The sequence below is a fragment of the Arachis stenosperma genome, chromosome 1 (assembly GCF_014773155.1).
Source record: "Arachis stenosperma cultivar V10309 chromosome 1, arast.V10309.gnm1.PFL2, whole genome shotgun sequence".
NCBI lineage: Eukaryota > Viridiplantae > Streptophyta > Magnoliopsida > Fabales > Fabaceae > Arachis > Arachis stenosperma.
The window spans coordinates 70232352-70250490 of record NC_080377.1 but is presented as its reverse complement, the minus strand read 5'-3'; the positions used below and the strand labels follow the sequence as shown (position 1 = coordinate 70250490).

At 32.9% G+C, this 18139-nt stretch overlaps 1 protein-coding gene across 1 annotated transcript; it reads left to right on the top strand.

Annotated features, from left to right (window-relative positions):
- The first annotated feature begins 5226 nt into the window (after window positions 1-5226).
- On the top strand, window positions 5227-10903 carry LOC130942104 (probable aspartyl aminopeptidase). Its single transcript, XM_057870798.1, has 11 exons — window positions 5227-5436; window positions 5541-5676; window positions 5769-5847; window positions 6166-6371; window positions 6493-6565; window positions 7072-7179; window positions 7321-7476; window positions 9465-9638; window positions 9922-9996; window positions 10091-10231; window positions 10401-10903. Exons 1-11 carry the CDS (start codon window positions 5352-5354, stop codon window positions 10620-10622), a joined length of 1455 nt encoding a protein of 484 aa, XP_057726781.1. The 5' UTR covers window positions 5227-5351; the 3' UTR covers window positions 10623-10903.
- The last annotated feature ends 7236 nt before the right edge of the window (window positions 10904-18139 follow it).

The window sequence follows — 18139 nt, the reverse complement described above, 5'->3', positions numbered from 1 at the left end:
CGTTTAAAAAAAAAAACGATCCCATGTCCGCTCTCTATCTTCATCGCAAGTCCCCCCTGTTTAATTATCCTCTTAGCGAATGCAGATACCCAAGATTATCTATGGATATTTTTTGAAAATTTTTGAAAAAAATAACAAAAAAATATAATATAATAATCATAAAATAATCAATTCAATATAATTCAACACAACTCATAATATATTCATTATAAAAAAACAACATTTCAAAAAAAATATAAAAACATCTTCCAACATAATAATATAATATAATATTTTAGGGCGAGACTGAACGACAGAATGACGACCATAAGAGGTAGAGAAAGTAAGTTAGAGGAAGAGTAAATACAAAATCAAGGCTAAGAATGAGTCTAGAAGAAAAAAAAGAGAGTTTAAATTGGAGACATAAATTAGGATTACTAAATTTAAGAAATATATAAATCAGTAATTTTATATTTGCGTGAATTTAACGGTTCTTGATGAAGAGGATATCTATGTCCCCATTTTAGTCTATTTCACGTGGACAGGTCTTTACCCCTAAAAATTTCATAGATCTCTATTTAGTTCCAAATTGCACGTAATCCAGCAAATATCCATTTGGCTGGTCTTTTTTCATCATTCTAATTGGTAGCATTTGTTGGTTCGTGATGTGAAACTACTCTAGCTACTTAGTAAATTTTTAGATAACCAAAGTTCAAGCTATATCATTCTCATATATATATATATATATATAACAATGGCTAATATCTCATATTATAACTTGTGAAATCATATTATAAAATATTGATAAGTTTGGACAACTTAAAAAAAATATTAAAAAATTACTTGTTGTTTCATAAGATTTTGTTTTTAGAAACTTATCTATAGTCTATGATTAATAATGAAATTACATGTATGTTATTTATCTTATATGTATTTTATTTTACTTGATAGAAACTTATATTTTTTTCCTATCAACAATCTTAGTGACTATAGAAAAAATTTTACCATTAAATAAAACTATAGAGAAATTAAAAACAAAATTTGTTGATATTTTTTGATAATTCATTTAATTTTTAATTAAAATTAAAATTAAATTATATATTCAATTTATATTTGTTTGTTTATTATGTTAGTGACTATAGAAAAAATTTCACCATTAAATAAAACTATAGAGAAATTAAAAACAAAATTTGTCGATATTTTTTGATAATTTACTTAATTTTTAATTAAAATTAAAATTAAAATTAAATTATATATTCAATTTATATTTGTTTGTTTATTATAATAATTATTTGTAATAGATAATATATTTAAGTATTTTTGAAAGAAACGGTTCAATTTTACACAATTAAAAGATAACTATGAAATTGAATTTAAGACGAAGTGAAATATAATAAACAAATTGGAAGTAAAAGTTAAATAAAAAATTAAAAATAAGATAAAAAAACAACTAAAAGAAATAGAAATAGGAAGAAAAGACTATACATGTAGTCGATAAAAAATACACTGCAAGAAAAGTTTAGTATAAATCAATAAATATAAAATATGAAAGACAAAAATCAAGATATGTCTCTATTAAAAAATAAAAAAATATTACGAAGAACTTATTAATAAAGTCCTAAAAAAATATCACAAAAAATTTGAAATATTAATAAACAAAATAGTAACATTCTTAAAAATTATTAATCAAAATACATAAAAAATATATAAAACAAAGTCATAGAAAATTTTGGCAAAATAAAGAAATTACAAAGATTATAACGGAAGTACAAAAAAAAAGAAAGAAAAAAAATATAAAGTACATTCTAATTATATATATATATATATATATATATATATATATATATATATAATAGGTAAAAATTTTAAATTAAATTCATTTATTTCATTTTCTTATTCATTATTTATTAAATAATTTAATATTTATTATGGTCAAATCAAATAATTAATATAATAATTATTCATACTTAATGCTATTTATGTAGTAGTATAACTGAAACATATTTGAAATATCAAGAATAAAACTGAAACTAAATATCAAGGATAAAATTAAAAAATTTCTATTTACTATCTTATAATTTTTTTAAATAAAAATAGGAAATATTATATTTATAAACAAATAAAAATTGTTATTAAAACTCAAATATCCAAATAAAATAAAAATAAATTATAACTTGTAAAAATAATTTATAAGATTTGTTACCTAAATATTAAAATGTATGAACCATGATGTCACTAAGGTAGTCTTTGGAAGAGAGAGAGAGACCGAAAGACAGAGACTGAGAGACTGAGACTGAAATAAGTTTCAGTATTGTATTTGGTGTAAAGTGAGAGACAGAGACTGAAATAAGAACGAACTCTAATTTAATTTGCACAAAGAGTAAAGTTGAAATTAATTAATTGAAATGAAGATATTTAAGATATAAAATATTATTAAAATTCAATCTTCATTCCAAACAATTTCAGTCCCCTATGTCCACTTTTTGGAGGTACTGAAATATTAAAATTTTGAGAATATATTAAAATTTTAATATTAGTTTTTGAACCAACAAACATGATATTGAATCCCAATCTCAGTCTCCATCCCAATACCTTAAAACAAATGCTACCTAACACAAATACAAATCATACAATATAAACAAATGTATAAAAATAGAAATGAAATCTTCAAACTCAATCAATATAACAATAAATGAAAATTTTGTTATTTATCTACTAAACGCAGCAGTAAATATTGGACAAAATAAAATCATATTTTTATAATATATTTACAGATAACTAAAAAATAAAAAATAAACACACTAAACAATATATAGCATCAATGATAAAATATAACCTAAAAAAATCGCTTAAATTAAAAAAGAACATGCATGTGATGAATTATAATAAATTTATAGATGAGGAGTAAAAATAAAATTAAAAATTAAAAATAAAATAAAAAGAATAATTAAAAGAAGTAAAAGAAGGTAAAACAAATAATGTATGGAATAAATAAAAAATGTATTGTAATTGAAGTTTAATATAATTCATAAATATAAAAGATTAAAATGCGATCTCATTGAACAAATTAAAAAAAAATTGAAGAAGAACTTATTAATCAACTTTTATAAAAATATTATAAATAATTTAAAATGCCTTTAATAAAATAACTCTATCAATCAAAATACATAAAAAATCATTAATATAAAATAAAATTATAAAAAAATTTAACAAAATTAAGATAGAAAAAAAAAATAAAGAAATTACAAATATTATACCCAAACACAAAATAGAGAGAAAAAAGGGATAGAAAGCACATTCTAATTATATATAATTAAAATATGTTGTTGAATTATTAAATTAAAAAAATTGAATGGATGACTAAAAATGATGACTAAAAATAATAAATTAAACTAAAAAAATTTGAAAATATTATCTGAGAATATAGGAATCATATAATATATAATATAGGAGTATATATACATTAATAACAAAATAAAATAAAATCGTAGGATATAGAATTAGAATTCTTCAATATTTTTAAATAAATTAAATGAATTTATTTTAAAATAATAAATATTCATTCACTACAATGATTAATACTCATTTAATTTACTGGATTGTATTAATAAGAGACCAATTAAAAAATATATGTGACCAGTTTAAATAATTTATTTAAGTATCAAATAACTAATACGTAGTATAAATTCGTTACCTTCTCAATAATTAATACTCATTTTATTTAAGTATCAATTAATTAATACTCATTTTGTTATATATATATATAAGATAATAAATTAAATTAAATGAATTTATTTATTTCATTGTCTTATATTTTATTTATTAAAACATTTAATATTTATGTGGTTTAATGAATCAAATAAAATTTTAAATAATTTAATATCTATTTTAGTTAAATTAAATATTTGATTAGTTATGATTGATGTAATTTAATGAATTAAATAAAATATTAAATGATGAAATATTATTTATTCTAATAAAATCAGATTAAATATAATTATTTAGTTATAATTAATATTTATTTTATAAGGATACATTTTAAAAATATTTATTTTTAAATAATTTTTATAAAATATTTTTTTATAATGTTTTTAGTCTATGCTTTAAGGGCACAATTAGCAAAGTCTATTAAAAATACTTAATTAGTTTATACAAATAATTAGTATACTTGATTTGTTTCAATAAATTAAAAAAAATAAATGTAAAAAAAGAGATAAAAAAATTGAACGAATAAAAATATGTATTTATCAAAAGACAATAAAAAAAATCTATTTTATTTTTTGTATTTATTAATTTATTATAATTAATTTTACACCATTTATTATGTGTTATTCATCTTACAAATTAACACAATCAATTAATTTAATTTTAGATAATTAATTATAATTGATATAACTTATTTCACTATACTTTCTAAAAAAATAATTTAAAAGACATGTTTTAATTTTATATTAAAGTAAAATAAAATAAAATACATAAATTGAATAGATATAAATCTAAAAATTATAAAATTTTATTAACAATTTAAATAAATTAGTACCATAAAACTAAATTCAATATCTATTTAAAATAATTATCGATTTTCTATTCTTCTAATTATTAATAATTAAATAAAATAATACCCTATAAATTATTTTTTATTTATTTTAAGTAATTATTAACATTTTATTTTCCTAATTATTTTTTTTCTTATCTATCTTTCATGCTTTCGATCAAATATATTAATAAACAAATAAACTAAATTAACTACCTCAATTATATTAGCTAGATATAAAAGAGAACGAATGAATAAAAAACACATTATGATTTCGTATAAATAGATGACATTAAAAAAAATAAACTAATTAAATTAATTCATGTATTTCATTATCATTTTTATTATTTACTAAAATAAATTGATATTTATTTCAATCAAATTAAATAAAATAATTAATATAATTAATTAAATTAATTAATTGATATAATTAATTATAATTAATTAATTTATATAAATTATAATAAATTATGAGATTTAAATATTTAATCAAATTAATTAATTAATATCATTAATTAGTTATAATTGATTTATTTTACAAAATTAAAAGAAATAAATTAAAAAATACTTTTAGAAGTATGTTACTTTAATTCCATTATTAAGTATAGAAATTCGATTTTTATATAATAGAATAGACAGATAGATTGATAGATAACCTATTATCTTAAAAAAAAAAACCACCTAATTTTATCGTATGGTACATTTATTAAACTTGTTTGTGTCGAAATGCTAGCAGCACCGCGATACGACTCTCGGAGCTAAGTAGCTGACTACACAAAGTCGCGTGCACTCTCACTCTCGCAGTCGCAAAACCTTTCGAAGCAAAACCCCTGCCACGATGGCGAAGCAACAACACAAGAACGATGTCGCTTCCGATCTTGTTGCCTTCCTCAATGCTTCTCCAACTGCTTTTCACGCCGTCGGTAATAACAATTACCCAGATAAAAGAAAACTGCTTTCTTGATTCAGTTGTATTCACTCGATACATTCTGATATTACTTTAATTTAATCTAACTCTTTGTTTCAGAGGAGGCGAAGAACCGTTTGCGAAGCGCAGGTTTTGACCAGCTTTCGGAAAAGGAAGTTTGGAATTTGAAAGCTGGAAAAAAGTACTTCTTCACCAGGAATCATTCTACCATCGTCGCTTTTGCCATTGGTCAGAGGTGCTTCTACTTTCTTATCCCTAGTCGCTTTTATTTTCAGCATTTGTTTCAAATTTTGTGCTTAGTTCTGTGTTCTCGAATTTTGTCGTTAGGTATGTTGCTGGAAATGGTTTCCACATTGTGGGTGCTCATACTGATAGCCCTTGTCTCAAACTCAAGCCCGTCACCAAGGTATCTAGTTTTCATTGATTTGATTTGATTTGATTTATTTAGAAGTAAATATCAGTCATATTAGTCCTGTGAAGCACAAATACTAATTCGAATATTGAATGAATATGATGCTAGGCAATTTCATAAAAAGATTAATCACAGATTTAATAAGTTAGCCGTATTTGATGCATATACACATACTTGAGTAAAAATGAAGTATTTGTGCATCAGAGTATAAGTCTCATTTATGCACAAAATTTAATATATAGATCAAACATGAATTTGGGGGCTTAATTAAATTTTGGACATAAACATGACATGGGTTTTCTTTTGGGGTAGGTGACTAAAGGTGGATATTTGGAGGTTGGGGTTCAGACTTATGGTGGTGGCTTGTGGCATACATGGTTTGATAGGGATTTGACCATTGCTGGGAGGGTAATCATTCGAGAAAGAAAAGAGGGTTCTGCCTCTTCTTATGCGCATCGGCTTGTTAGAATTGAGGAACCAATAATGAGGATCCCTACTTTGGCTATTCACTTGGACAGGTCTTCTTCGAAAATACGCATCATTCTTGTTTGTATTTTTGCCTTTTTTTTTGTTTGCTTTGATTATCACATTCTTCCGTTGTTTGTTGACTCTTTAGAAACACGCTGCTTGTTTGATCAGGAATGTTAATAGTGATGGATTCAAACCTAATGCTCAATCTCATCTTCTTCCTGTCTTGGCTACATCGGTGAAGGTAATACTGGATTTAAACAAAGTTCATGCTTCTGCCACAGGATATGTAATACACTAATACTCATACCTTTGCTATGTTTATGATTTTGCTAAGGACAAAAGAAAATGATTAGATTGAGATGCCCAGGTATAATGCATCAAGTTAAAGATTGAATTATATTTTGAAATAATTACTTTACCCGAGTTGCAATCTATTTGACTGCATGTAGCTAGAGTCTTAGCGAGTTCAATTAATGGTTAAAGATGCATATCTTGTTTAATAAGAATCATTCTTGATGAGGTGGCAAAATGATTTATATAGAATTATTAGCGTTTAGTTGCACCTTACTGAAAGCCATCTTTGTGTTATGGTGCATTGTGTTTTTTAGCACTAATACTTGTATCTAGTTAACTAAAGAATAAGTTTCCACCAGCATTGCTTATTAAGATGCAAAGTGTTTCTTACTTTCTTATTAGTTATTTGATTTAGCTTTTATACATTTAATGGGGTTGAGTTTTGTCTTGCAGGCAGAACTGAATAAAGCTGTCCCTGAAAATGATTCAGCTGAAAGTGGAAAGAAAGCAAATGATAAAACTGACACTACCAATACTAAACACCATTCTCTTCTACTGCAGGTTAGCAGGTTTTGAAATTCATAGTGCCTTCTTTTTGATAGGTGTTTCAGTTACATTTCCTTTTGACATCTATTTCACACTACTTGCAGATTTCAACTTGGTTCTAACTCTTGGTAATTATCTTGTTTTTCTTTTCCCCAGTTGCTTGCAAACAAGCTTGGGTGTGAACCAGAAGACATTTGTGATTTTGAATTGCATGCTTGTGATACCCAACCAAGTGTAATTGCTGGAGCTGCACAGGAATTCATATTTTCAGGACGGCTTGATAACCTCTGCATGTCATTTTGCTCCTTGAAGGTTTAAGTTTTACATAAATTGTTTTCTCAAGTTTCAGGTTCACGTGTATAGATATGAATTTTGAATTATAATATTCTTTTTGAACTATGCCTTTCCGTTTGATACCTACCATCCCAAAAATATTTACCTTATAGTGTGAAGACAAAGCAGAAAAAAACATCACTACCCAATCATTTCACAACATCATTGTAATCTATGTTTGAGTGAAGAGCTGCTGCACTACAGCCAATGAACTGCTTAAACTTGAATTTGGTGCCCTTCATAAATAAGTGTTAACTAAGCGATCAATAGTTCAAGTACAGTAATTTTTTTCTTCTCTACTTACTCAATTTTGTAATGATAGAGGATATAGGGATGAGGTATATACCATAGATAATGAAAATTTTCAGAATTCTGTTTAGTGTTCTTCCATGAGGGCAGAAGATGGTTTGTTTCCTGATATTGTATTATTCTGTTTGTAGTTATTGCATCCATGGTTTGAGTTCAATTTAGTTAGATCATGATTATCTGCATCTTCGCTGCCAAATTAAGAGGCTTGGTGTATGTATCATCGGAATCCATGTAGTTAGACCCACTTTAACTGAACAAGTCTTGGTTATTGTTATTGTTAGGTTTAATTACTCTGCCGGTCCCTATAGTTTCACCAAATTTTCAACTAGATCCCTATACTTTTTTTTCTTTTTAATTGAATCCCTATGCCATATCAAAATTTGTAATTGAGTCCCTACCATTACAAAAAGTTAAAGTTAACGGAATATTCCGTTAAATAAAACGTATATACTACACATAAAATAAAAAAACCTAAAAGATAACATCTTTTATTTTTTAAATTACAAAAGTGCCCTTAACATAAAATAAAAAAACCTCTACTCTCCTCCTTCTCCCTCTTCCACGCCATTCACCTCTTCCATCGAATCCACCACTTCGAGCTCCATTGAGGGGGAAAATGAACCAATTAGTGTACCCTAGGAAATCTGGTGTTCTATCTAATTCATTCCGCATGAAGAATTCACTGGATCTAAGACTAGTGAGAGGAAAAATCGTGGTTTGCGATCGGGGATGTAGCCCTAGGGTTGCCAATTTTGGTGGTGAAGAAAGCTGGTGGAGTTGAAATGATCCTCACAAACGGAATCTCCAATGGTGAGGGTCTCGTCGGCGATGCTCACCTCATCCCGACATGCGCCGTGGGCGCAGATGAAGGCGACATGATCAAATCCTACATCTCATCTACCGCAAACCCTACTGCAACTCTCGAATTCAAAGGAACGATCTTCGGAATCAAATCAGCACTGCTTGTGGCATCGTTCTCTGCAAGAGGACCTAACGGCTTGAACCTTGAGATTCTCAAACCAGATTTGATTGCTCCTGATGTCAACATCCTCTCGGCTTGGACCGATGTTGTTGGACCTACAGGTCTCGATTCAGATTCCAGGAGAACCGAATTCAACACTTCATCTTGCTTCTGCTTCTGTTTCATTTTGCTTTTGTTTCATTCTGCTTCTACTTGGTTTTACTTCTGCTCACTGATTATGTTAAAAAAAAATTTGATTGTGTTAAAAAATTCTGATTATGAGTTATGATTATGTATTTTGCTTGTAATTAACTGATTATGTTATGATAAAAATTTTGCTTCCGATCATGTTAAAAATTGATTATGCCAAAAATTCTGTTTTGAATTTGGAAAATTTCCCAGTCTGATGGAAAAATTTGTATTCAACTGAACATCCATTGACATATATTCCCTTTTTTGGAAAAGGAGTGGGTGGAGACAGATTTTTAACGACACCAAATTCATATGTATGACTAACAAAGGATACTTGTGAGAGAAGGAAATGTTGACTTTAGCTTTTGGATCTTAAGATTATGTAGCTGTCTGCTTTGTAATTCGAATGTAATCATAAAAAGTGTGCAATGGTTTTGTTTATTTGCTAGATTGATTTTTTTTTCTTTTAAAAATAAATGGTTGATTATCTTATTTTAACTGACAGGCATTGATAGATGCTACATCCTCTGAAACCAGTCTCGAAGAAGAGACTGGTGTTAGAATGGTAGCTTTGTTTGATCATGAAGAATGTGGGTCTAATTCTGCCCAAGGAGCTGGCTCTCCAGTCATGCTAGATGCGGTATCCCGGGTTACAAATTCCTTTAGGTCAGAGACCCAGGTAATATGCAACTATCTTATTTGTTCATTTTCATACTTAAAGGACTACAGGGATGATTCTTGTTACCTTTTCTGTGAACATCCTATCATTCTATATTGTATGTAGGAGACGTTTAACAGGAAATGGAGCTGTGACTATTTCAACTTTCCTAATGGATTATTGTATCAATCTATAAGTTGTTCTTTGCATCATGTATAAGAGGACTGTTCATGATATTTTATTATGGAATGACACCTGATCGGGCTTTTTGTATTGACTTGTGTCATTATGCTGATTTTCTCAGATGCTTGAGAAAGCTATTCAGAGAAGCTTCCTTGTTTCTGCTGATATGGCGCATGCACTACACCCCAATTACATGGTATGTCTTTTCTGGTGCATGTGAAAAGTTGGGGTAAGCTTTTATGATTATGATCTATAATACATATTCAGATTAATTCCGTTGCTCTTGTTAGGACAAACATGAAGAGAACCATCAGCCTAAATTGCATGGAGGGCTTGTCATTAAACACAATGCAAATCAAAGATATGCCACTAATGCAGTCACATCCTTCATATTCAGGGAGATAGCATCAGTGCATAAGCTTCCTGTACAGGTCTGTTAAGTGAAATGTTTTAGTATCTTTTCATTTCTTTTTTCTTTTCCTTCTCTTCTCTCAGAATGGAACAGGCATTGTTACCCTATTGAGAGCTGAATCATCATAAATAACACTGAAGGATAGTAGTTGTTTATCAGTGGAAATAAATTATAACATGTTGATGCAGGACTTTGTGGTTCGCAATGACACGGCTTGCGGTTCAACCATTGGCCCCATTCTTGCAAGCGGCGTGGGCATTCGTACTGTTGATGTAGGTGCACCGCAGTTGTCGATGCATAGCATACGAGAAATGTGTGCTGTAGATGATGTCAAGCATTCCTATGAGCATTTCAAGGCCTTTTTCGAAGAATTCTCTCAACTCGATGCAAAGATTGTCGTGGACATATAGGTATCTTTCATTGAAGAATTGATCATCAATCTTGTGCTTTAGGTGATGTTGTTAATGGACTGATCACTTGCAATTTGGATATTAATATAAGACTCATACTGTTCTATAGATGAAAAATCCTAAATAACACCAGAGTAATAGATTCAATGAATTCAATATAAAAAGCTGCCACGTGCATGCATCTTTTGTACCTTAACTGAATGGCCACATTCTTTTTTAGTCAAGTAACAATGGCGATGCAAATGATAGATGAAGCTAAGTTGAGTTTGAACTCCCTATAAGTGTGTTTGGAATACAATAAAATGAGACAAATCCTTTTTTAAAATTTAAATATAAGAGAAATGCTTTGATTTCAAAAATTCATGGAATTCAGTTGTGTTCTTTGAAATTTTGCCATTTTAAAGGGTTTAGATGAAAATTTTTTATTTGAAAATTTTATGTTGAAAAGACTTTTTTGTGTTCTCTTGCAAACCTAAATGTATACACATTTGTATCTCTCCCTCTCTAACTTTTATTTTTTAACATGACAGCTCAACACAATAAAATGGAGCGACAGAGATAAACTAAACAAAAATAGAAAATAAAGAGAACACAAAAATTTCATTGTCATCTTTGGTATTGCCATTAATAACAAAAGGGATTCTCTTTTTTTCACTCTTTGTAGTCTGAAATGAACAAAAGGGATTTACTCTATTTCACTCCTTGTAGTTCTGAAATGAGTTCCTAACAGTTTTCTCAACACCTGCTTTCTTGTTCTAAAAAATTCTTCTTTTCCTTTCCATCTAAACATTCTAAATAATTGCAAAAAAAATATACCAATTACTTTTTGTCCATCTCCTTTCTATTCTGTACATCTATCCAACTCTCAAAGTGTTCCTTCAATGTGCTTAAGAAGGACCATAGTCTTCAAAAATCAGATAATCATGTGCACCAAACCTTTCAAGTAAACTTGCAACCAAGAAACAAGTGGTGAATATATTTCACCTCTTTTTTACATAAAACACAAACATTATTCTGGTGAGTAACGCTGTCTAATCTATTCAATCTTTTTTTTATATTCACTCTACCTATCAATACAAATCAAGCAAACAATTCCACTCTTGGTGGAACTAAGTCTTTTTAAATAGTTTTAATAAAACTATAATTTGTTACTGTTCCGAGGGTTACCTGAAACTGTAGGTCGATCTCGGACGAGATCTTCTGTACTGGTCGGAGCTGTTGCGTCCGACTTGTAGGACTTGGTGGAGGTGTTGATCCTTTGTCACCGGAGGGTGGTGGTACCTGCAAGGGACTCCGATGCTTAAGTTAGTAAGGGTATTAAGCAGATTTTTAGTAGAATCAGAGTATGAGTTATATCTGGGTGCTCCAGTGTATTTATAATGGTGTAAAGTGACATTTTCAGATAAGATAAGTTAGTTATCTTATCTTTCGTGGGAACCGCCGTTATCTCCATGGGCTTGGGCTGCCTTTGGATTTGGGTCGTGTTCCTCTATTTGGGCCCTTTTATTGAGCTTTTCTGGCGGTTTGGCCAAGCTCTTTGAGAAGAGGTCGGGTAGTTTGACTTGAAGATGTCGGTCGTCTCGTTGCTAATCATCCCGGGTCAGACAGCTCGATCCAGGGTATGAACAGTGCCCCTGCTCGAGCTCGGTCTTTTTTGAGGTCGAGTCTTACTTTTAGGACTTCGATCCTTCTCTGGTGAAGCCGAACTCGAGCAATTTGTCGACTTCTTCTTTGTAGAGTTCTCCTTTGAATGCGGAACGTTTCCTTTTGAATTTTACTCTTTTGAAAACGCGCGTCCCCTTGCTTTGGGAATGTGCGAAGGTTTAATAACCTCATTAATTCTTTTTTAATGTTCCGTTTCTTTGTTTTTTTTTTTAACTTTTTCCCAAAAAACGGTTTCTCTTCTCTGTTTCATAACTTCCCCTTTTCTTTCTCACTTTTTGTTTTCGCCTGAATATTTGTATTTTTTCGCGTTTCTCCCTACGACGTTGTTTGGTGATCGTTGGTGCTTTCTTTGCTCTGAAAGGCGATTCCGGTTTCTATTTCTTAGTTTCCTTCGAAGCTTCTTTTTTTTTGCTTGAATGCATGTTTGGGAAGCTTGAACCTTTTTGCGTTGTCGTGCTTACTTGTTGCTGTGCTGCATGTTTTTCTGATTTTTATGAACCTGTTTTCTTTACCAGAATGGTTTGCTCCTTTTGATGACTTTTGCTGTGTTTGATAGTTTTGCTGATGAACCTTTGTAGAAAGTAACGATTCTTTCTGATGGCTCGTTTTGATTTTCTTCTTGATACTTTCGTTGTTTGGTAGTTCCGTTTGTTGATAAGCCGAGACTGTGAGTTAGGGAGGTAGTTGTTTTGATGACTTTTGATTTGCAGCTTTATGGCTTTCTTCTCAGAGTGTCGCTTTTGTTGAGAAGGAGATTATCTTTCTGTTAGGATGTGTAGAGATGTAGACTTGTAGGTTTCCCTGAGTCCTTATTCCATAACTTGCTTCCAAAGGATGCCCCTGGATCTTTAGTGTAGGTCCTGGGGTTTCCTTTTGTTGCTTGTATTGCTCTGTGTCATATTTGTCTGAGATGTTTTTTAGTAATCCATTTTCTTTCTTGTTTGTAGGACTAGTTGGCCATGTGTTCTCGCAAAAATATTGTAGAGACGTCTTCTAAGGTTCCTGAGGAGATGTCCGATTGGTTGGATTCCCTTGTGTTAATGTGTGTTTCTGTGGTGAATGCTGAGTTCTGTGTGGAGCTTAGGAAACATCACTGCCTCTGTAAGAGTAGAGATCAGGAAGGGAACTATGAATTGGTAGCACCTGATTCCGAGGAGAGGGTTTGCTTTCCTGTTATGACCCGGGGGGAGCGCACTTTCTTTTACGCTTATGATTATTTTTTCAGCCAGTTGAATATCACTTTTCCTTTTACTTCCTTTGAGACCGATCTGCTGTGGTCGTGTAATGTAGCTCCATCCCAACTCCATCCGAACTCTTGGGGTTTTATCAAGATCTTTCAGCTTCTTTGCCAAGAGTTAGACGTTACTCATTCTCAGACCCTTTTTCTTTATCTGTTTGTTTTGACTAAGCCCGGTGCTTCTTCAAAAAAGAAAGCCTCATGGGTTTTCTTTAGATCTGCCCAAGGAGATAAAATTTTTTTCATGTATGACGAGTCCTTTAGGGATTTCAAAAATTACTTTTTTAAGGTCCGAGCAGTTGAGGGAGCTCGGCCGTTTTTTCTGGAAGCAAATGATGAGTCTGCCTTTCCCTTGTGTTGGCAACAAAATGTAATGGTGTCTCAATATACATGGGAGATGATCGATGAGGTCGAGCAGGCCTTTGTAAATGTTTTGGAAGACATTTGGGGGGAACCTCCTCATCTTGACACTAAAAAATTTCTGGGGGACCCGTCCCTTGTCCGAATTGCATTAGGTATTTAAAAATTGATATGTTTTTGTTTTTTGGTTTTGCTTTCTTCTTTTTCCAATGTGTAATCTGCTTCTATGGTCGATTTTCTTTTTCAAAGATGACCAAGAACAATGACTCCATGAAAACCTTCAAGAAGGCGAGGAAGGCTACACCGGCTCAAAACATCTCGGCCAAGGTGGCTGGGGAGGGGTCCTTTCAGGTTTTGTCGAAGCCATCTGTTCCGAGCTCTCCTGGATCGAGGAGGATGATCCCTACTCCTCGGGTTCGTTTGGTTGATCCTTTACAGGCTTTTGCTGCTACCTCTTCTCCTACCGGCGCTCCTCCTCGAAAAAGCAAAAAACAGCTGAGCCCTTTAACCTTGATGCCCCTGACTTTGACGCTGTCGAGTTTGTGGACCAACAAATTGGTCCTTATGGTACCATGCTTACTAACGATATTTCTCTTCTTCGCCATTTGGACTTTATTACTCGGAGCAGCGTCAAGATGGCACACATGGGTGCAGCTTTATATCGGACTGCCCAAGATCTTCCCATTCATGCTACAAAAGCCTTTATGGAAGAGGCTAAGTTGGAGTTCAACCAGATGAAGGGTTTAAAGGAGGAGCTCGAAGTGAAAGTGACCAAGCTGGAGAAGGAGTTGGAGGGTGAGAAGGCTAGTTCTATTGCCTTGGCGGCTTCTGTGAGGTTGGCTGAAGACATGGCATTGAAGCACAAGGAGAGCTATGTCACAACCTATAGGGAGATGATGCGTCTCAGGGATGATTTAGAGTCTGCTCGAGCTGATTATGTCGAGCTCCAGGGTCACCTTGTAGGTAGTGTAAATGCTGCTTATGAAAACCTGAAGGAGCAGGTTCGGGTTCTTGCGCCCGAGCTCGATCTTACTCTCTTTAGCTTGGACAACATCGTAAAAGACGAAAAAATTGTTCTTGATGACGCTGATGATGATGATGTCGACCCTCCTTCAGTGCCTGCCACCAAGTCCTCTGTTGCGCCGACCCCTTTAACTCCTTCAGCTGAGGTTGGTCATCCTGAGTCAAAACCTGATTGTCAAATCTTGAACCAGGATGACGGGACAGTGGATGCGGTGCCTCTTCAAACTCGTCCTCCTTCGTCCCGTGTTGATGTTGCTGAGAAGTCTTTGGATCCTTAATGATTATTCTGGATGTTTATGTAGATAGTCCGGCTTGTGGGCTTTTGAACTTTTTATATTTTGTACATGGTGGTTCTGACTTTCTGCTACTGTCTTAGTTGCTTGTTTAGCAACTTTTTGAAAAACAAAGTAGTTTTAAAGCTCTTGGGGCTGATTTTGGTGGCCTCTTGAGTTTGTTATTATTATAACTTGTGCTTTTTATGACACATTTGTTTGCATCTGTCTGGTACTTTTTTAGGCTTTTTTTGGGAGTGTGGGAGCCTTATTGTCCGACCTCTTTGGATTGTCTTTGTATTTTCATACTTGTGGCTTGATTCTTTTTGAGGTTGTGGATGTTTGGACCCAACTTGTATGTCGATTCCTTACTTTGGTTTGAAGTTATTTCTAGTAATCCTCTTTCTTGGACCTTTGCCCGGTCTCTTTCAGGGATTACTTTTTATAACTTGTTTGTGGGAAGCCGACTTCATCATGTCGGTCCTTTATAAGTTATTTCTAGTAATCCTCTGTCTTGGACCTTTGTCAGGTCTCTTTCAGGGATTACTTTTTATAACTTGTTTGTGGGAGGCCGACTTCATCATGTCGGTCCCTTATAAGTTATTTCTAGTAATCCTCTTTCTTGGACCTTTGTCAGGTCTCTTTCAGGGATTACTTTTTTATAACTTGTTTGTGGGAGGCCGACTTCATCATGTTGGTCCATTATAAGTTATTTCTAGTAATCCTCTTTCTTGGACCTTTGTCAGGTCTCTTTCAGGGATTACTTTTTTATAACTTGTTTGTGGGAGGCCGACTTCATCATGTCGGTCCCTTATAAGTTATTTCTAGTAATCCTCTTTTTTAGGGCTGGCCAGACCTCTTTCCAGGGATTGACTTTTTATAATTTTGGTTATTGTGGTCGACTGGTCCGACTTTTCTATGTCGGCCGGTCTTTTAAGTTATTTTTAGCAACCCATTTTATTAAGACCTCGTCAGGTCCTTTCTATGGATCACTTTCGATAACTTCTTGCATTATTCTGTTTTGTCGCTTTTTCATCTTTGTCGATTTTGTCGAAGTCAAGTTTGACCCTTGTTTGGTTGACCTTTTGATGAATTTGGTTTTCATCTTTTTTGATCTTTATTGTGGTCAGACAGTGAATTTGATCTTCACCTTCTACCGATCTTGTAGCTTTATAATCGGGCGATGAATTTTTTAGCGTTTCAGACTAATGCATCTTGAGAATTTGTAGAAAATCTAAAAAACTTTATTCAGAAGAAATGCATATATATACATGTAGGAGTTTTATCTCTCTAGGTCGAGCAATTTTGTAGATCTTGGCTTGGCACCTCATTAAAAAATATTTTTAGGAAAAAGAGTGTACCTTATCCTAAGATCCCTATTACCTCTAACTGTAGTATCTTCTTAGGTTGCAGGCGTGCCATGACCTGGGAAGCTCTCGCCCTTCGAGTTCGGACAATCTGTAGTAGTCCTTTCCAAGTACTTCTATGACTCGGTAGGGTCATTTCCAGTTTGCTGCCAGCTTTTTCACGAATTTCTGGGAGTAGGTCGAGTTCTTCCCTTTGAAGCTGGGAATTGGCCTCTTCACTATAATGGATCACTCTAGGCGACCCTTCTTCGACCTCTACCGGGATCATTGCCTCCATCCCGTAAGCTAATCTGAAAGGAGATTCCTTTGTGGTGGAATGTGGCATTGTTCGATATGCCCATAGGACTTGTGGGAGCTCTTCGGTCCAGGCTCCCTTTGCATCCTGTAATCTTCATTTTAACCCGGCCAATATGACTTTATTGGCAGCTTCTGCTTGTCCATTGGCCTGAGCGTGTTCTACGGATGTAAATTGGTGTTTTATGTTCAAATCGGCCACCAATTTTCTGAAGCTCGTATCTGTAAATTGAGTACCGTTGTCTGTGGTGATGGAGTATGGAACCCCAAATCTTGTGACAATGTTTCTATATAGGAATTTTCGACTTCTTTGAGCAGTTGCGTGAGCTAAGGGTTCTGCCTCGATCCACTTTGTGAAATAGTCTATCCCTACTATAAGGAATTTGACTTGTCCCGTTCCCTGAGAGAAAGGGCCGAGAAGGTCGAGTCCCCATTTTGCGAATGGCCAAGGTGAAATTACGCTGATGAGTTCCTCTGGTGGGACGATGTGGAAGTTGGCATGTTTCTGACATGGTGGACATGTCTTTACGAATTCTGTGGCTTTTTTTTGTATAGTTGGCCAATAAAATCCTGCTCGGAGCACTTTTTTGGTGAGTGCATGCGCCCCGAGATGATTGCCGTAGATGCCACTGTGTACTTCTTCTAGAACTTCCTTTGTGTTGGAAGTCGGCACACATTTTAACAATGGTATTGAGATTCCTCTTTTGTATAGGGTATTGTTTATGATAGTGTAGTATTGTGCTTTCCGTTTTAACTTCTATGCCTTCTTTTCATTTACGGGGAGCGTTTATGTTTTGAGGTAGTTAATTATGGGAGTCATCCATCCTTGATCCTAACCTGTTATGGCTAGAACTTTTTCTTCTTCCGAAATTGACGGGTTCTGTAGCCTTTCTTGGATGAGGCTTCTCTTGTTGTCCCCTGGTTTGGTGCTGGCTAGTTTTGAGAGTGCATCAGCTCGGGCGTTTTGTTCTCGGGGTATGTGGCGGACCTCATATTCTCCGAGTTGTCTGAGCTGTTCCCTGGTTTTGTCCAAGTACTTTTTCATTGTAGGATCTTTGGCTTGGTAGCTCCCTGTTATTTGTGAAGTGACAACTTGTGAGTCGCTAAAGATGATAAGCTTTTGAGCTCCAACCTTCTTGGCCAGCTTCAAACCAGCTAATAGTGCCTCATATTCTGCTTGGTTGTTTGAGGCAGGAAACCCGAAATTGAGGAAAAGTTTGATTTGGGTTCCCTGGTTGCTTTCAATTATCACACCTGCACCGCTTCCCATTTTATTTGAGGAACCGTCTACGTAGAGAT

What these genes read in the sequence shown, in the direction of transcription:
- LOC130942104 (XM_057870798.1), top strand. Translation starts at nt 5,352, where the DNA reads ATGGCGAAGCAACAACACAAGAACGATGTCGCTTCCGATCTTGTTGCC. An exon ending in ACCATTCTCTTCTACTGCAG is followed by an intron (nt 7,180 to 7,320) that starts GTTAGCAGGTTT and finishes TCTTTTCCCCAG; the next exon opens with TTGCTTGCAAACAAGCTTGG. An exon ending in CCTTTAGGTCAGAGACCCAG is followed by an intron (nt 9,639 to 9,921) that starts GTAATATGCAAC and finishes TGATTTTCTCAG; the next exon opens with ATGCTTGAGAAAGCTATTCA.